Genomic DNA, 17,230 nt, shown 5'->3' on the forward strand with positions numbered 1-17,230 from the left:
AACTGGTATCAAGTTCATCTGTGAGGAAATCCTCAGTTGCAGCACAGAATCTTTAATTGTGCTCGTTATACGATAATCGTCTGGCCCCATTACGTTGGGGCCATAAAAATATAGCTGGAAAATTGGCATCTGTCAGACGGGAGACGTGAGAAATATACAAAAAATTGTTGAATATGAAAACAATAATATAATCTATTATCATTAAATTATTCAGAAACCAAGCTTGAAACAAAATCACTTCGGCTTAATTAGAGAAAAACAATAATGAAAACAAAAACTACACCGTCCAGATTACAATTTTCATAATTTATTAAACAATTGAATGGAAATAATCGAATTAAGTACTTATGAAAGCTATTACGTAAACACATCGCGCTCCGCATGAGACACAGTATAAATATAACAGTATTTTGCGTTTCGTAGAGATGTCGCTTTATTGTGTTAATGTTCGAAGGAACTGTTTGACCTAATTCCTGACGCCCATTTATGGAAGAATGATGAAAGATAATGTCTGTTACTCTTTCACGGCCGAAAAAAACATCCTATTTTATTGAAATTTTGTACGTATAGATATTGTAGGAGGTAAAGAGACGAAGGTTATTTTAATTTTATTAAGAAATTTCAAAATAACGGCTCTCGTCCAAGTCCTTTATGGTATTATTTTTTTTTATATATTCTACAAATTTTGATATATTCTTTTAAATCTGCGTGCAATGGCGGGCTAAGCAAGAATGATATATAAAGTAAACGTATATAAACTAAAACACTTAAGAATAAATCGTATATTTGAATCTTCTAACTGCCAGGGAGGTAGGATTGTTGACTTAGCAGCTACTCGCAGAACAAACGGACCGTCGTATACAATCAATGTATGGGACGTGATGTTTGAATAATAGCTGACCTATGCTCATGGGTTATATAAACCATATCATGGAGGAGGAAGGCACAGGAAGCCGGTTAGATTATGGGTGTACCACAACGGCGCCTATTTCTGCCATGAAGCAGTAATGTGTATGGATTACTGTGTTTCGGTCTGAAGGGCGCCCTAACTAGTGGGCAAATGAGACTTAACATCTTATGTCTCCAGATGTCGAGCGCAATTGTATGCCGCTCAGAATTTTTCGGTATTTCAAGAATCCTGAGTGGCACTGAATTGTAATGGGTAGGGCGTAACAATTACCATCAGCTGAACGTCTTGCTCGTCTCGTCCCCTATTTTCATAAAAATAAAATACTATTCTACAACTTTCTGTCTCAACCATCAAGAGACAAGTTAGATTTTTTTCCCCAAGGTTAATTTCGATTAATTAAGATTTCGTAGAATAGTCTTTGTAACTGTTACATTTGTACTGTGCATGCGATTAGGATCGCGCGTGCGTTGTCCAAATTAAGGCGCGGGACACAAACACACTTGATAGTGAAAGCTTTAGACAATTTACTAAATTAAAACTCGATATCTGATATTGTTTTGTAAATATCGCGGCGTTGTTTTACGAATATCGACAGTTCTCTGTTTTTGTGTGATTATACTTCATTCAGTTAATGGTTCTAACTTTTGACGGGTAATGAATATTATATTTTAACGGCTTAGCCATTTTTTTTAAAATATCTTGAAATTGTTCATAGAACTAGTAATTTTTTCTAAAAAAAACCAGTTAAATGACAATGAAGGCCAAAAGTAAATTATACTTTCTTCAAGTTCAGTATAAAAAAAATACAAGCGGAAACCTTACGATGAAAACATAATATTTTCACCTTTGCGTCTGTATTTTAATAAGAGAGGTTATTAAATGTTAAGCAATTATAAAATTAGGTAAGCCGCAAAAATCAGCATTTAAATAATTTGGTCAGCATACAAAGATTTTGTTTGCAATAAAAAATATCAGACAGCAATCCTTGTTCCGCAAATAATTTTGATAATGGTGAAAAATTGAATCATAAATAGGTAGCTTACAAATACATTAGTTTGCTTAATAAACATTCAGTCCGCAAAATAACTACTTGGTCAGCAAGATTTCATGATTGATCAGGAAATAAAGCATGTCTATAAGCAGTGTATTTTAGTGGCTTATCTAATTGCCAATTGAAAGAAATGATTGGATAAAAGGGAAATGTGACTATCCAGTCCATAATTTATAAAATTGGTTAGGTTAGATTATGTTAGAACATTTAAAACAACGCTCAAGCCGAGCGTAGCGGGCCGTGGCAGCAGCCGTCGAGTGCCAGAAACAAATGCTAGGCGTTAAAATGAATTTTTTTGCTTACCTTCTGAGGGCTTACCAAATTTTTTTTAAACAGGAGCTCATTGCTAGTAATATAATTAATATGCTGTACAAAAATAATTACAGCCATCCAGAATGACATAAATTGCTGATTGATTTTGGAATAATTATATTTTTCTGCTCACAAAAATACTAAAACTATGCTTTCCATTTAAATAGCACCCTTTTAATAATACGGCCAAAATATAAGTTTTATTACAGCGCCATCTTTTGTATCTTTTCTAATATATTTCAAAAGTAGTACAGTTTGTACCGTGTTTGCGAATTATCTTTTTGTCCATGCATGTAACAAAACAGTTTGTTCAAACAGGCATTATAATTTACAGTAATCGCTATGTTTGTCAAGACGAGAGTGTGGTGCCTCTGTAATCACATCACGTAGTAGATAGATAGTTTGTGCGAGTAATGTGGGGCTACAACAATTCAATTGTATCTTTATACTGTTATAAATCACTGCCGAGTCTGTATCCGTGCGAGCTCTTTTTACTTCTTCGGAATTGTATGTTTTCCAGCTTTAGTGGATTATAATGGGTTTGTGTAATAAATCAAAATACAGTTATAACACTTCTAGACTACTACAGGTATGTTAAGATGCTAAGCAACAGCTTTTAGTTTTTTTTTTAATCTAAAAAATTTGACATTTTATATTACGGAGTAAATCTCGTATTATAGTTTATCTTTTAAAAATTATTTTATTTATTTAATAAAGTGAAAGTAAAAGATTATATTCAATCCAGAACCTATATAGGTGCCGGTCTGTCAAGGCACTTCTGATACGAGGCCACTTAAACAGCCTTTAAGCTAATTAATCCGCCGTATGTTGAGAGTAGTGCTCTCTTATTGCCTAAACAAATGGTCGATATCGGTCCGCCCCAACCATCAGACTCGGTCCGGAACTGGACCATATTCGATTGTATGTCCTTTTTGTTTAGGCTATTAAACTTTATTTCTTATACTCAAATAAGCCGTTAAATATTTTACGCCTATTAATATATGAAAACGTTCAACGCTTGTGAAAAATATACCTACCCAGCTGGTTTGAATTTGACTGAATTGCAAATTAGGCATCCCTTATTATTAAGGAATCTTTGAATTGTTAAGATTTAACTTTTTAAATCCAAACAATAGATTCAGAGGTTGCTTTCAAACAAAGAACGAAAAACTCATTTAACTATTAATAAATCCAATAACAAATTATTTTAATGCATTATTATTCCAATATAAAAAGAAAAGAAATCTTTTGACTTTCGTGTCATTTCTTTTACCTACATGAATAAAGTGATTTTGATTTGATTTGAATAATGTAATTTTTTGACGTGTAGTTAACAAGATGGCACCTAATATAATGAGAGAATTGTGTGATTAATTAAATTACAGAGTACCTCCTTGTCCGAGATTATAATTAATTATGAGATAGGTATTAGTAATATAGATACCCAAAGGCGAGACTGGGTAATTGAATAAGCAATACGCAAACAGAATGACATATGCGCTACCCTTGGGGTTTTGCTGTGGGGTACGAACTAGACTCACTGTTCGTTGCAACTTTTTAATTACACGGTTCAGTTGCAAAGTGTACCAGTGTTGAAGAGAGTCGATCTTGACTTAATTATTATTTTATTTCTTTAAAACTGCGGGCATATACGTACTACTCACAATCGCCTGATAAAAGGTCGTCAGAAATGTCCGAATGGCGTTTTATATACGTATTAACTTTCAACATTAATAGATATACAGATAACATTACAACATTCATTCATTCATTCATAAACACCGTATTTCTTGGCAGTATTTCGCACCACATTAGTTACATAATTTGGTTAATTTTAAGTGAAACTTACCTGAAATACGTCACTCTACCTTTTTTCAGTTTGTTTTGTTTGCTGAAGAAGAGGGCTATTCGCGCTATTAATAACCTAGGTCCTAAAGAATCATTGAGAGCAAAATTCATATATTCTTGATAATGTAATGTATGTTCATAGGCACATAAGTGAATTTGCTAGAAGCTGTCCTAACCATAATGTTAACACCAGGAACAGACATAAACTTATAATACCTACTACTCGGGTAAGTCGAGTTAGTAAGTTATTTGTGGGGCGATGTATATATGTGCTTTTACAACAAGATCCATGAAAATGTTCAAAACAAAACTATTATGTTATTTAAAAGAATTGTTAAAAAACGTTTGTGTGGTAAAGGTATATACATAAATAATAAGTACTATAACATAAATGAAATTCTTAATGATACCACAGATGGACAGACGGGAATGAAGTGACCGCCCTCAGGCTATTAAATAATAAGTTTAATTGTACAATATTACTTTGTAAACATATTTTTTCGATGAAAAAAAAAGCTCGCTGAGTTTGTTGCGCCCGTTCTTCTCAGGCCTGAGGCATTCATTTTGGAATGGGTGGTTTTTGACTATCAATAAGTGATGTCACATCCTATTTTGAATAAAAATATTTTAATTTGTTATTTGGACAGTTTTTCAATGAACACTTTGTCATTGAGTGGCGTTGTATTTAAATCACAACTGAAATAAAACTCTGCGAAATAGACGCGTAGACAGACTTTTGCTTCAGACCATTATTGAGCGTGATTGTGAGACTACTTGTTTATTGTACGTCAATGCCTACTGACATCTGGCCCATACTTCTATATGGATGTGAGGCGTGGACTATTAAATAAGAACTCAGGAAACGTATAGAAGCTTTTGAAATGTGGGGATATAGACGTATGTTGGCCATTAGTTGGACCCACTAGGTCACAAATGTGGAAGTCAATCAAAATCGCGAACTCATGCAAACCATCAAGATGAAAGTCGCATATTTAGGGCACGTGCATAGGCACGAGAGGTACGAACTCCTACAACTCATCATGATGGGAAAAATTGCCGGAAGAAGAGGCGTAGGTCGCAGAAAAATCCGAGAGTGGATCTATTTCGCCTCGCGAAGGACAAAAAGCTAAAATTACAAAGCTGACCGCCAACCTTCGCTAGTCGGAGAGGTACGCGAAGAAGCCTGCGGAAGGCTTATGTGAACGGGATGTATAGATGGATACCACCGCGGCGCCTTTTTCTGAGGTGAATCAGTAATATGGAAGTATTACTATGTTTCTGTTTGAAGGGCGCCCTAGCTCTTAAAATTACTGGGCTAGTGATACTTAATATCTTAAATTGAGCATGATTTTGGGTTCACCTATTGCACCACCGACGCGAAGAAGTAAGGAAGTAAGAAACAAAAAATACAAAGGAAATGATAAGCCTGCTAAAAATAATTAATATTTTTACTAACACAATGTATTCAGCGTTCTTGTTTTACCGTTTTAAGTTCAACCGCTTGCCATATGTCTATGAAATTGTGGGTCGTTTCAGTAGGACACAATAGAATTCTGATTCCTTCTGTCGTTGGAATGAAAATATTATTTTGTATTTATGTTACTGGCACTCGCTAAAATTCAAGTATTCTATACAATACGGAATTTGCTGTGTTGGTTGTTGATTATTTAAGCGAAAATTTGTTTTAGGCACGTGATCACGCGTTTAGTTTCTAGGTATTCAATGAAATTGAGCTGTATGTAGTGCTCGGTTATGTATCAAAATATATATATTTTTTTATTTATTATCGCTCATAAAATGCTCACAGAATACCTTTATTTATTTACGGTGTGTGTGGATGATGACTCAATAACTTTTGTATTAATTTACATTTACTTTTTTTACTTCCACGTGTAAGGCTTAGACTATTTGACATTTGAGTATATGTGTTGCATTACTTTACATATTATAAGTACTTAAGATTTGTAAATCGATGAAAATGTAAATCTTATGGCAATGAGTTTCTTGCTACTTCTGGTCATTAGCTCAACAATTACGAAGTAGCGGTAGATTAAATAAGAAAAAAATTTTTTTTTGACATTCATAAGTGTCATTTCCGTGGCCTACATGAATAAAGTGATGTTGATTTGATTTTAAAGTATTTATCTAATTTCATATATAAACATGTCTGTATATCAGATTTAAATACATACATACATACATAAAATCACGCTTCTTTCCCGTAGGGGTAGGCAGAGACCACTTCTTTCCACTTGCTACGATCCTTACATACTTGTTTCGCTTCGTCCACTTTCATTATTCCTTTATTCTCCGGTTTAGGGTACTCTTGAACTGGCCTTTTTTCAAGACGTCCCTGATTTAATCTTGAAACGTCCGCCTAGGTCTACCCCTTCCAACACTTTCATTCACACTGGCCGGATACACTTTCTTTGTCAATCGTTCTTCATTCATTCTCTCGACATGTCTAAACCATCTCAGCATATTTTTCTCAATTTTTGTCACAACATCTTCTTTCAGACCACAACGTTTCCTTATCTCACTATTTCTTTTCCTGTCACTCAGTTTAACTTCTATCACACTTCTGAACGCTCTCATCTCAACTGCATTTATTATGCTTTCATGTTTCTTCTGCCATACCCAACTTTCACTTCCGTACATGAGTGTTGGAACCAACACCCCCTCATGCACAGCCAAACGAGCCTTATTAGACACCTTCTGCCTGTTCATAAAGGAGTGCAAAGCTCCATTCACCATGTTTCCTGCATTCACTCTTCTTTCACTTATCACTCTCATACTTTCCAGCTCTTGTAAATTTAGAACCCAGATACGCAAACTCATTCACCTGTTCAATTTTTTCATCTCCAATCACGATATTGCAGTCTGTCACTACCTCATCTCTTTCAAGCACCATCACTTTCGTCTTCTTTACATTCATCTTCATTCCCTTTCTACCAAAAGCTCCATTCATAGCAGTTAACATCTCCTGCAACTCCTCGGCCGAAGATGCAAGTAATACTTGGTCTTATAATAATAATAATAATAATAATTAATCTTACAAGTAATACTTGCATAGAGAAAACATTTGACGAATAACTCATTCATTCTCAACCCACTTTCATTCTCTTTTAAATCTGTCAAACAATTGTTCATGAACAGATTAAACAGCCACGGTGACGCTACACATCCCTGTCTAACACCTTTTTCGATATTAAACCATTCAGTGTATGCCCCGTTTATCCTTACACAAGCACTAGAATCTCTATAAAAAGATTGCAATGCTCGTATGAGGACACTGCTCACACCGTTCGCGGACAATGCTGACCACAATTCATTCCTCACCACTGTATCATAGGCCTTTTCTAGATCCACAAACGCGCAATAGACCTTCTTGTTTTTCGCCAAAAACTTTTCGGCTATGCACCGGAAGGAAAAGACCTGATCCGTACATCCCATTGCCTTTCTAAATCCCGCTTGTGAATCCCATACTTAAATACAAAGAAAATTAATATAAAAATGAGTAAATACCTACCTGCCAAACGTAAAATATCATAAGAAAATAAAACGTTAGTCATCTCTAGAACATCATCAATAAATCGATCAGAGTAAAAAGTACACTAACTCCGTACGATATTACATCCAGAACATAATAGTGCATCTATAAGGCGTTGTTTCTTTACAACAACTGCAAAGCGTTCTCTACTTATATAATCTCTATTTATGTTATATTATGGGCTTAACCAAATACTGTACATAAAATTGTCAAAGAAATGAGGTAATCCAATTAAAATTACTTATTACTATCTAAATGTTATGACATATCTTCAGGAGGCGATGACTCGCCACACTCTTGAGTTGAGTTCGAGAATGCCTTGTGTAGAGGCGACACACATATATTAAAAAGAGTTTAAAGTTACGGACTAACATGATCCATCGGTCGGAAGTTCAGAGTGGGCCGATTTCTCTCTCTTTTCTTTTTACTATTTTTATTTTACTTGTAGTTGAGGTTAGCTGAAGAAAAATATCTGCTTTGGGTAGTTAGTGCCACTCAAAGTTGCTTTCGTTTAAAATACGCCTCAGTTTAATATTTTAAAAGAACTCTTATAACCAGGTTGTAACATGATTTGCATTTGAACCCATTTCGTATTTCTTTTCCAGGAATGTAAAAAATTAAAAACTGCCTGTTTGTAAATGAGTGCATTATATAATTTGTGTATACATATTACATTTTGTGTTTAGATATCTCATGGACCGATGTATTTTGTTGTGATTTTATATTTAATAAAATACTTGCAACTGCAGTTGTAAGCCAGATTTTTTTTCCGGTTCACTGACGCGGAATAAGTTTCACCCGAATCTTTAATCCAATCTGCGTAGTAAATCCGCCTGGTTCATAAATTAACTCTCGTGGCATGCCCTCGGCGAGTTCCACGCTATATTTCCTCAGAAGTGTCATCAAAGCAGACGTCATCATCATCATCGCAAATCTCATACCTGAGTGAAAAAGTAAACAATATGCAGAATATGAAAAAGATCAACAGTATTATTATTTTTGTAATTTCAAAGGGTTATTAGTGAAAATATATTCACTTACCGATGCAAATCCTCGGTCCATCTCCAAAAGGCATAAATGTATACGGCAGTATGTTTTGCTTTTCTTCACCTAAAAATCTCTCTGGTTGATAGCACAATGGTTTAGGAAAATAGTTTGGATCACGATGGATGCTATATACTGGAATATGTATTCGGATCCCTTTGTGTAAACTTACGCCTGATGGTAAAGTATAGTCATCCATTACCTCCCTTGTTACTACACCCAGAACAGGATATAAACGCATGGCTTCATTAAAACAGGCATTAAGATATGGAGTCTCATGAACAGACTCGTAAAAAAGATTGCCATTCTTGTTGAAATATGCATCCACTTCAGCAATAGCTTTATCTTGAACCTCTGGATTTTTTGCTAATTCAAAAAGTGTCAGGGCCAGAATCGTTGATGAGGTTTCATGTCCAGCTCCAAAAAAAGAAGCGCATTGCGCTGTAATTAAATCATCATCAACTTTATGTGATATAGTCTTTGGTTGCTCATACATTTTGGAAATGCTTTCACCGTGTATGTATTTCTTTTGCTTCAAATTAATCATGAAATCTATTAAGTCGTGTCTATTTGATTCCTTGTACTCCCTTTCTTTAAATACACTTTCAATCAAACTTTGGAAAAAATCCATAACTTCCACAACGACAAGTCGTTGGCCTAGATTATAGAATATTGCAGGCCAGATAGTTCTAGTTATATTTTTGTACGCCCTTAAAGTTGAGCTATCAAATATTGCTTCACCCATTTTTCGAAAGATATTTACTTCATTGTTCATTGCTTCAGAGTTTACTCCAAACATACAAGAGCTGATGCAATCAATTGTATAACCAGCTATTAAAGTTCTCAAATCGGTATCAGTGCTATTTGCTATTTTATCTAGAGTTTTTTCAAACTCACCATTGCATATGCCAATTAAGTGAAACATCTTCTTCATTTTTGATGATGAGAAAACGGGTGTCAAATTTTGACGTACAATCTTCCATTCATCGCCACTTGTGAAAAATAAATTTCTTAAGGCTACTTCCTTATCGTGATATCCCGAATTTTCTCTGCTGTTGAAATAATAAAAGTCTTTTGTAAGTATCAGCTTGATGTAATCCGGGTCCTTTACAATAAGTGTAGGTTCAGTGCCGTAAAAGACTCCCACGTAAGGCTCGTTGGGGTACTTCTGATAAATATCATCGGCCACTTCAAAAATGCATTTCCTCAGTAATAAGTAATCCTTAAAATTTCCAAATAAAGGTATTGGTTTTGGATATAGCACTTGCTTTTGTTTCCAATAATTAAATTTACTTATTGTTAAGTAATAAATTAGACTCAAAATTATTACAGTGATAATAAGAGCTAACATGATTGCAGTCTATATTCTAACCAACTACATAAAACAAACAAAGACTTGGTATTTAAATGATAATTTAGCATAATATATCCGATAACACAACGATAATGATGACTTTTTGATGACGCTTTCGCGCAAGGCCGAATCCAGATAATATTATAATGAATAACTTGTTTTACAACAATCTTTTAGGTATCACGTCTGCCGAAATATAATACAATAAACTTCTAGATGTTCACAATGTACTATAAGAGTACACACATTATCTCTGGAACGTGAAGCCCGCTCTTGTTCCCATTTCACCACCTAGCGCTCGTCCTGTTGCGTCAGTACGGCTTGCAGTTTCATTACCGTTAGGTACGTGTCGTGGTATTTTCGTGCTATCGCTGCTTTGTTTTTGAAGTTTAGGTTGCTACGTTTGACTTTTGTTGTTAATAGTTCTGTACTTTCTGTTGTTCTGTGTTCCTATAATAGTACTGCCAGAAATATAAGTACTTTTTTTACTTAACCCAGATTTTTAATTGTTTTTTCATCATTATAATAATGATAATCTTTTTCACAATGAAGCACCTTTAAAACAATCTATAATACTACGACTACCTACATGCGACGGTGTGATCATCCACGTCAGGTCCGGAGGTAATACAACCGGGTAGTACACAATTCAGTTACCCAACCGAGGTGAGCGGACGTAGTATACACTAAACGGCAATTTTCGCCGTGACCATGAGTAGAAATATGGACCAAAAATATGGATCTATTACCATAACTGAAAGGCAATACGCTCGCTCCAATCATAAAACTTAAAAATGCTACTACCTACCGTATGCAGTTATGTGTTTAGATTTCTGTAGGTATTGTACACTTCACATATTATATTATACTCATAATATAGTTAATGAGCTGTGCTCTTTGTTTATAATATAATAATAAACTTGACTCACTTTGCCCCAAACTAGGCATAGCCCGTACTAGACAGCGATATATTTATTACAATATACTTACTTAAATATACATAAAAACATATAAACATCCATGACTCGGAAACAAACATCCATATTCATCGTATAAATGATTGCACCTACCGGTATTCGAACCCGGGACCTCTAGTTTAGTAGTCAGGGTCACTAACCATTCGGCTATATGGGTCGTCAATATTATGGAATAACATTTTCGTCCTCAATATCATAATATGACGATAGAAGTCTAGAACTAGATACCTTATAGTATAAGGTAGGTTTTTTTTGGAGCATTACATTGGCCTTACCCATAGAGCTAAATTCGTTTGCCACTTATCTTTTTTTCGTAGGTATTATCATAACTAGTAAGTATCTAGTCAGAATGACAACGCTTTAATTATAGATAATGAGCTTAATTAATCATCATTGAATTTTATACATCTTATTTTAAATTACAACACACTGTTATGAAGTATTTATATTAATGTTGTTATTTTTTCATAATTAACGATGTTATTTTGACAAGCGTAATGAAACGATAGCAAATAATAAAGTTCTTACCTTTTTAACTGACGTTTGTCTATGCATTCTAATTTTAATTTTAAGGGTAAATGTATATATACACTTCTATAATAAAGTCCCAGCCACTGTTCAGGCATCATCTATAAATAAATTTAAATGTATTATAAAAAATGACTCTGTCGTAAATCCTATTACTCCACTGCTGAGTATCTTAATGATCGGACAGCCTGGGACTAGATTGTGATTATTTTATAGCAATAGAAATGACTGTACAATATTGTATATTTTTATTGAAAAGAGCGCAAAAAAAGAATGCTGGGAGAGTTTCTTGCGCCGCTTCTTCTCTCTCAGAGCGCCATTTGTTTCCGAAGCGGCAGTAGTATCTAATAGTTACAGTAATGACATCAAAAAGAACTCTAAAGGAATCAATTTTGAGAAAATAAATGCTTTTTTTTTCTAATTCTTTAAAAGTACATATTATTAAACTTGCAAACCTAAGTAATACATTTCACTTGGTAATTATTATTGAAAACCAATATGAAATTAATGTAGGTATAGGGTCTTAATATGTAATATTGCTCGGTGGTCGGTGCGCCAACAGCCTTTGATGACTAATTGCAAGATGTCTTATGTTCTGTTGGGCCATTGTGTAGGTACTATCGATAAAATTGAATCGTGACCCACCTTCACGTCATTTACTACAGTTTGAACATACATTTCCTAAGTAACTATTATCATTTTACGGTGACAGTCCACCAATTGCTATACAATCTTTTTCTTGCAAATATAAACCAGACTGTTTCTATGGTTTTTAAAAAAAGAATTATCAGCAAAGTGGGTTATGAATCAATTTTGTCAGTGGTACCTACTACTCGGTCACATTATCTGTGCCCCTTTTTATGAGATTAAGGCCCGGTATCCACCAAAGCGGCGAGGAGAGGAAACGAGAGGAGACAAGCCGCGAAGCTGTCAGGTTATTCCCACCAGAGCGGAGAGGAGATGTGAGCTGTGTTTATAGCAACGCTTTCGGGTGTGCGAGGCGCGGGGAGAAGAGAGCGCAGGCTGCCCTGCCGCTCGCGTACACGCATCTCCGCTCTGCCGCGCTGCTTAATCGCTCGACCCTGCACAAAATTCTATAGACAAATGAGACATCTCCTCTCCACCCCGCTTGGTCCATTTCAGCCGAAGCTGATTGGTTATCAAAATACATCTCCTATCCTCTCCGATACCGGTCCTAAGTAAAAAACGAGCAAGACACTCACTTAACGGTAATTGATACGCCTTGCCCTTTGCAATACTGTTTCGCTCGGAAAATTATTTAGAAACCTGTCAATCTGAGCCGTTTTCTTGGGTCATCTCAGTCCCGTTATCTCAATTGTTTTTTTGGTATCTCTTTTCTTTGCTTTCTTAGAAAGGAACGAACTGCCCCCAGGACTTTGAAACCCGACCTCCCAAACTAAACCGTTTCTAAAATTTCTTACCCAGTAAAGGGTAGTTATAATATTAGTGAGTGACATATGGTTGCTCGTACAAAAGAGCAAAGACTTATATTTTTACCATCAAACTCACCCTTAGCGAAGTTGGAGCTAGCGACAACTGCTTACGAATTCTGGAAAGTTGAAAATCCAATAATGGCTCTTATTAATATAAAAGCTGATAATTCTACTAAGATTTCGATCAAATTGAACATTAATTATTCAAACTACTTTTTTTGCTTTATTAGGTAAGTAGCAATTCTATTCTATTCTTCCTATTATGGCGTCTGTGAATTAGGTATCGAACGTTCGAAACAAAAAATGGCGCGAGCTGACATTTAACATTTTATTTACCAACCTCGTTTGGCGGATGACATTTGAGAATGTCTTTATTGGTAGCAGTGTGCGGAACATTAATTTTTCATTCAGATTATTAAGTTTGTATGTTGAATAATGACCTTTAGTTAAACGTAACATATCCCTGTATGCTATGGGGATTTTATTTCCAAATTGAAATGGGGCCCCAATATTGAAGAATTGGCTAATACTTTTGAATTATAGACAGAAAACAAAACAAACTCACACAGATATGGCCCACCTAGTTTACTTTAGTAATTTTTAAAGTATTCTGTCGGTATATTATTAAAGGACAATGCAGTCGATATTAATACCATCTGTTTGCAGCAGAAGAGGACTATTCGCGCTATTTATCACCTAGGTTCTAAAGAGAGAAAAATTTAAAGAACTACTACTACTATAACATCAAATAAAAACGACTAATGGAGCAACTTCCTTCAGATTATTTAAGTAATCATTTTATTTCTAACAAAATTTAAAAAAAAAGTCCACTAAGTTTCTTGCGCACGAACTACTCCGGGCCGAGGCATATTCCTTCGAATGACTGATGATGTTCTTAACGTAGGTACAGTGACTTAAAATCCTATTTGAATAAATGTATATGAATTAGAATTTTAATATGGGAACAAGTTGCCATCTTAGACACGCCAGATCCAGTCAGAAAATCACCAATCGAAAGCACCATTTGCACACTGAGCAGTGCCTGTTGACGTAACACGGTTCCGTACCTGTTCCATCGACTGGCTGTATTTAATTTATTCAAGTGTTTGCATGTCCACGTTGACGTAACTCAAAGTGATTATTGGTGGCGGATCCATTCGCTGAATTATAAATGTACAGCTTGGCGCATGTAGCACGTAGCGTTTACCGACTACCGCCAATGATTGCATATTATTTAATAACTTGTTAAGCGTCACATGGAGTAATTAAAGTACAGAGCAATGTTTCGGTTGGAAGGGCGACGGAGCGCTTGGAGTACATAATAGGCTAATGAGACTTGACATCTTATGTCTCAAACTGATGAGCGCAATCGTGATGCCGCACAGAGTTTTGTGTTCAATTGGCAGGGCGTAATACTTTCCATCAGCTGAAAGTATTGCTCATCTCGTCACTTTTTGTCATGAAAAGATGTGGAATTAGCATCGTTCCTATCAATACTGTAATATTGTAAGAGATAATAAGCTGTAATGATCAGAGCTAGACGACACGACTCATGCTAGTTCGTCTTTTTTATGGGATAGGATACATAAATATGTACTTTATTTAAATACCTATACCTTGTAAGACTATTTACTATCAAATAAAGTTTGTCTACTGTTTTCTGAATACATATTGCTTGCTTCTCCCAATCTCACATTGGATTTTTTCCTTGAATATCTTCAAACTTAGGCTATTTAATCTAAACAAATATATTTTTGGCATTGCTGTGATTCTAAATAATAGCTCAAATATGCATCTTATGACTTTGTCAGTAGCACTATCGGTATGTATGTCAGAATACACTATTTCACGCACATACGTGATTTCAGTTTTTGTAACACGACTCATGCCTCACTGTTGGTCTTGGTACAGCCTAAGTATATACCTATGTATCCTAGTATGAATAAATAAAAAAATGGTCAGATTGCAATTTAAACAAAATGTAGTTTTATGGTTCGATAGATACCTTTAAAATAAATGATATTTAAGAACTTCTTATGATCGTTCTGAATATTATCTACTCACTGTCTATGTCCAGTGGTTCTCAATCGATATTTTTTATTTTATTATGAATATTATTTGAATGCTTGTTTTAGTATATTATTGACTGTTTAAAATAGTTAAACATTGTCAACATTTTTCTTCCATTTCGGAAGGAACCTACTAAGGTCAAACGATCTATGGCGATCTAATATAAATAAGCTGTGTGCCCGATGAAGAGTGATTTATAGAAGATTGATAAATGGTAGGCCCAGTTTGAAATTAGATAGAGCATAGAACAAGAAATCTTGTTTTTTAAATAAAAATCAAGTTATTGTTAATAGTATGTGACTAATCCGTAATAGAAAATAAATGGTGACTGAGATATTAGGTGGCGCGGCGTTAAGAAATAAGTTTAAATTTTATTACAGTGTTGTAATAATGTTTAATTGTATTACAGTGTTTTTTGTACTTATTGGTAAATAAAACTATATGAATTAATATACATGTGATAGTTTGAGATACACAGAATAAATCATTGTATTACAGCGTTTTTTGTACTTATTAGTAAATAAAACGATATGAATTAATATAAATGTGATAGTTTGAGATACACAGAATAAATCATTATATTACAGTGTTTTTTGTACTTATTAGTAAATAAAACTATATGAAATAAATGTATAGGTTGAGATACACAGAATAAATAAAAGTGTTACAGTGCCCTATTGTACTAATTAATGAATGAAACTATAATATTATGAATTAATATAGATGTGATACTTTGAGATACACAGAATAAATCATTGTATTACAGTGTTCTATTGTACTTATTAGTTAAATGAAATAATATGGAAGAGTTTGGAATAATTGCGACCGCGTGTTAGATCTTACGATAAAAAAGGGTGATTGTTACGAAGTTTTAATTTATTCTGTTGATAAGCACGATATGACTGAGTTAGTGAGGATACACGCTTTTATATTTATCCAGTATTGATTTTAATATGATTTCTGACCAAATTGGTATGTTTTGCGACGACCTACAAATAACGCACCGGACCCGTCGAAGACTCTCTTCCTGGGATCTGAAAAATACTGGGATAATATTATGGCATTAATGCAAATGAAATTACATGGACATTAGATTTTAAAAGGATTTAATAACTTTACATTTCAATTTGTAATCTGTCAATTTTATATGATTGTTCATTGAGTTTTCTCATTTTTGCCAATACATTGTACAATATTTTGCGATATTAAAATGGTTCTCCACTCACTCCATTTTTTCGTCGATTCGTCGCTGGGATTGCATTACACAAAGAAGGTATGAATTGCTTACGGATGAGAAATATTCTACAATTGAGCAACATTTTAACAAACAAAATGACCGTATTTATACTCAAAGCTCTAAGGAAGCTTCCCAATTAGTCGACAGAGTGCAACGTGGCCACTCTCCGACTTCAGTGAAGGTGGGGTATTAGCTATGAAAAAATGACTGAGCCTGAACCATGACTGAACTTTTGTGAAAAAGGTATCAAAGCATCGACACAAGTGTATCAAGATACCATTCTTGAGAAGGTAGTGAAACCCCTTAACATCTCCATGTTCAATAACCAAGAATGGCCCTTCCAGCAAGACTCGGTACCGGGTCATAAAGCTCGGTCTACGCAGTCTTGGTTGGAAACGAACGTTGCGGACTTCATCAGAGCTGAAGACTGGCCGTCGTCTAGTTCCGATCTTAATCCGCTGGATTATTTATGGTCAGTTTTTTTTCAGTGATTACGGCTTGCTCTAAGCGCCATGATAATTTGGAGTCCCTAAAACGCTCGGTACGATTTGCAGTGAATAATTTTCCCATGGAAAGTGTGTGTGCTTCCATTGAAAACTGGCGTCAACGTTACCAGACCACACCGAATAAGCTTTTTATATTTTAAATTATTTTATATAACACATTGTAAAAGTAATAAATGTTATTTTGCAATAGATTTTTTTTTCTTTGTTCCAGTATTTATGGCGAGACTAGGTAGTTAGTAATATATTTTAATACATAAAAGAGAAGGTTAGGCCATTAACGACTATTGAGTGTACTTTGTTCAGACTTATCTACCAAGTTCGAAGTCCATATTTATATCATCATATCGTATTTATATTATCGCTTTGAATGCGAGGTTATCTTAAGCTTA

The 17,230-nt window shown here is 34.7% G+C and overlaps 2 protein-coding genes across 3 annotated transcripts in view; one reads left to right on the plus strand and one right to left on the minus strand.

Moving 5' to 3' along the window:
• LOC126967555 (SKI family transcriptional corepressor 2) overlaps positions 1-17,230 on the plus strand; it is a 51,651-nt gene that overhangs the window by 33,295 nt on the left and 1,126 nt on the right. The gene's annotated exons all lie outside the window — the stretch shown is intronic.
• LOC126967550 (cytochrome P450 3A19-like) lies at positions 8,303-16,651 on the minus strand. Of its 2 annotated transcripts, XM_050812073.1 has the most exons (3): positions 16,636-16,651; positions 8,713-9,132; positions 8,303-8,612 (listed from the first exon to the last, which is right to left on the minus strand). In XM_050812073.1, the coding sequence occupies exons 1-3, from the start codon at positions 16,649-16,651 to the stop codon at positions 8,446-8,448; spliced, it is 603 nt and encodes a 200-aa protein (XP_050668030.1). In that variant the 3' UTR covers positions 8,303-8,445. The 2 variants fall into 2 exon arrangements, with proteins under 2 accessions (XP_050668030.1, XP_050668029.1); XM_050812072.1 differs by lacking the exon at positions 16,636-16,651 and having other exon boundaries at positions 8,713-10,088.

Source organism: Leptidea sinapis, chromosome 13, assembly GCF_905404315.1.
Source record: "Leptidea sinapis chromosome 13, ilLepSina1.1, whole genome shotgun sequence".
Classification (NCBI taxonomy): Eukaryota; Metazoa; Arthropoda; class Insecta; order Lepidoptera; family Pieridae; genus Leptidea; species Leptidea sinapis.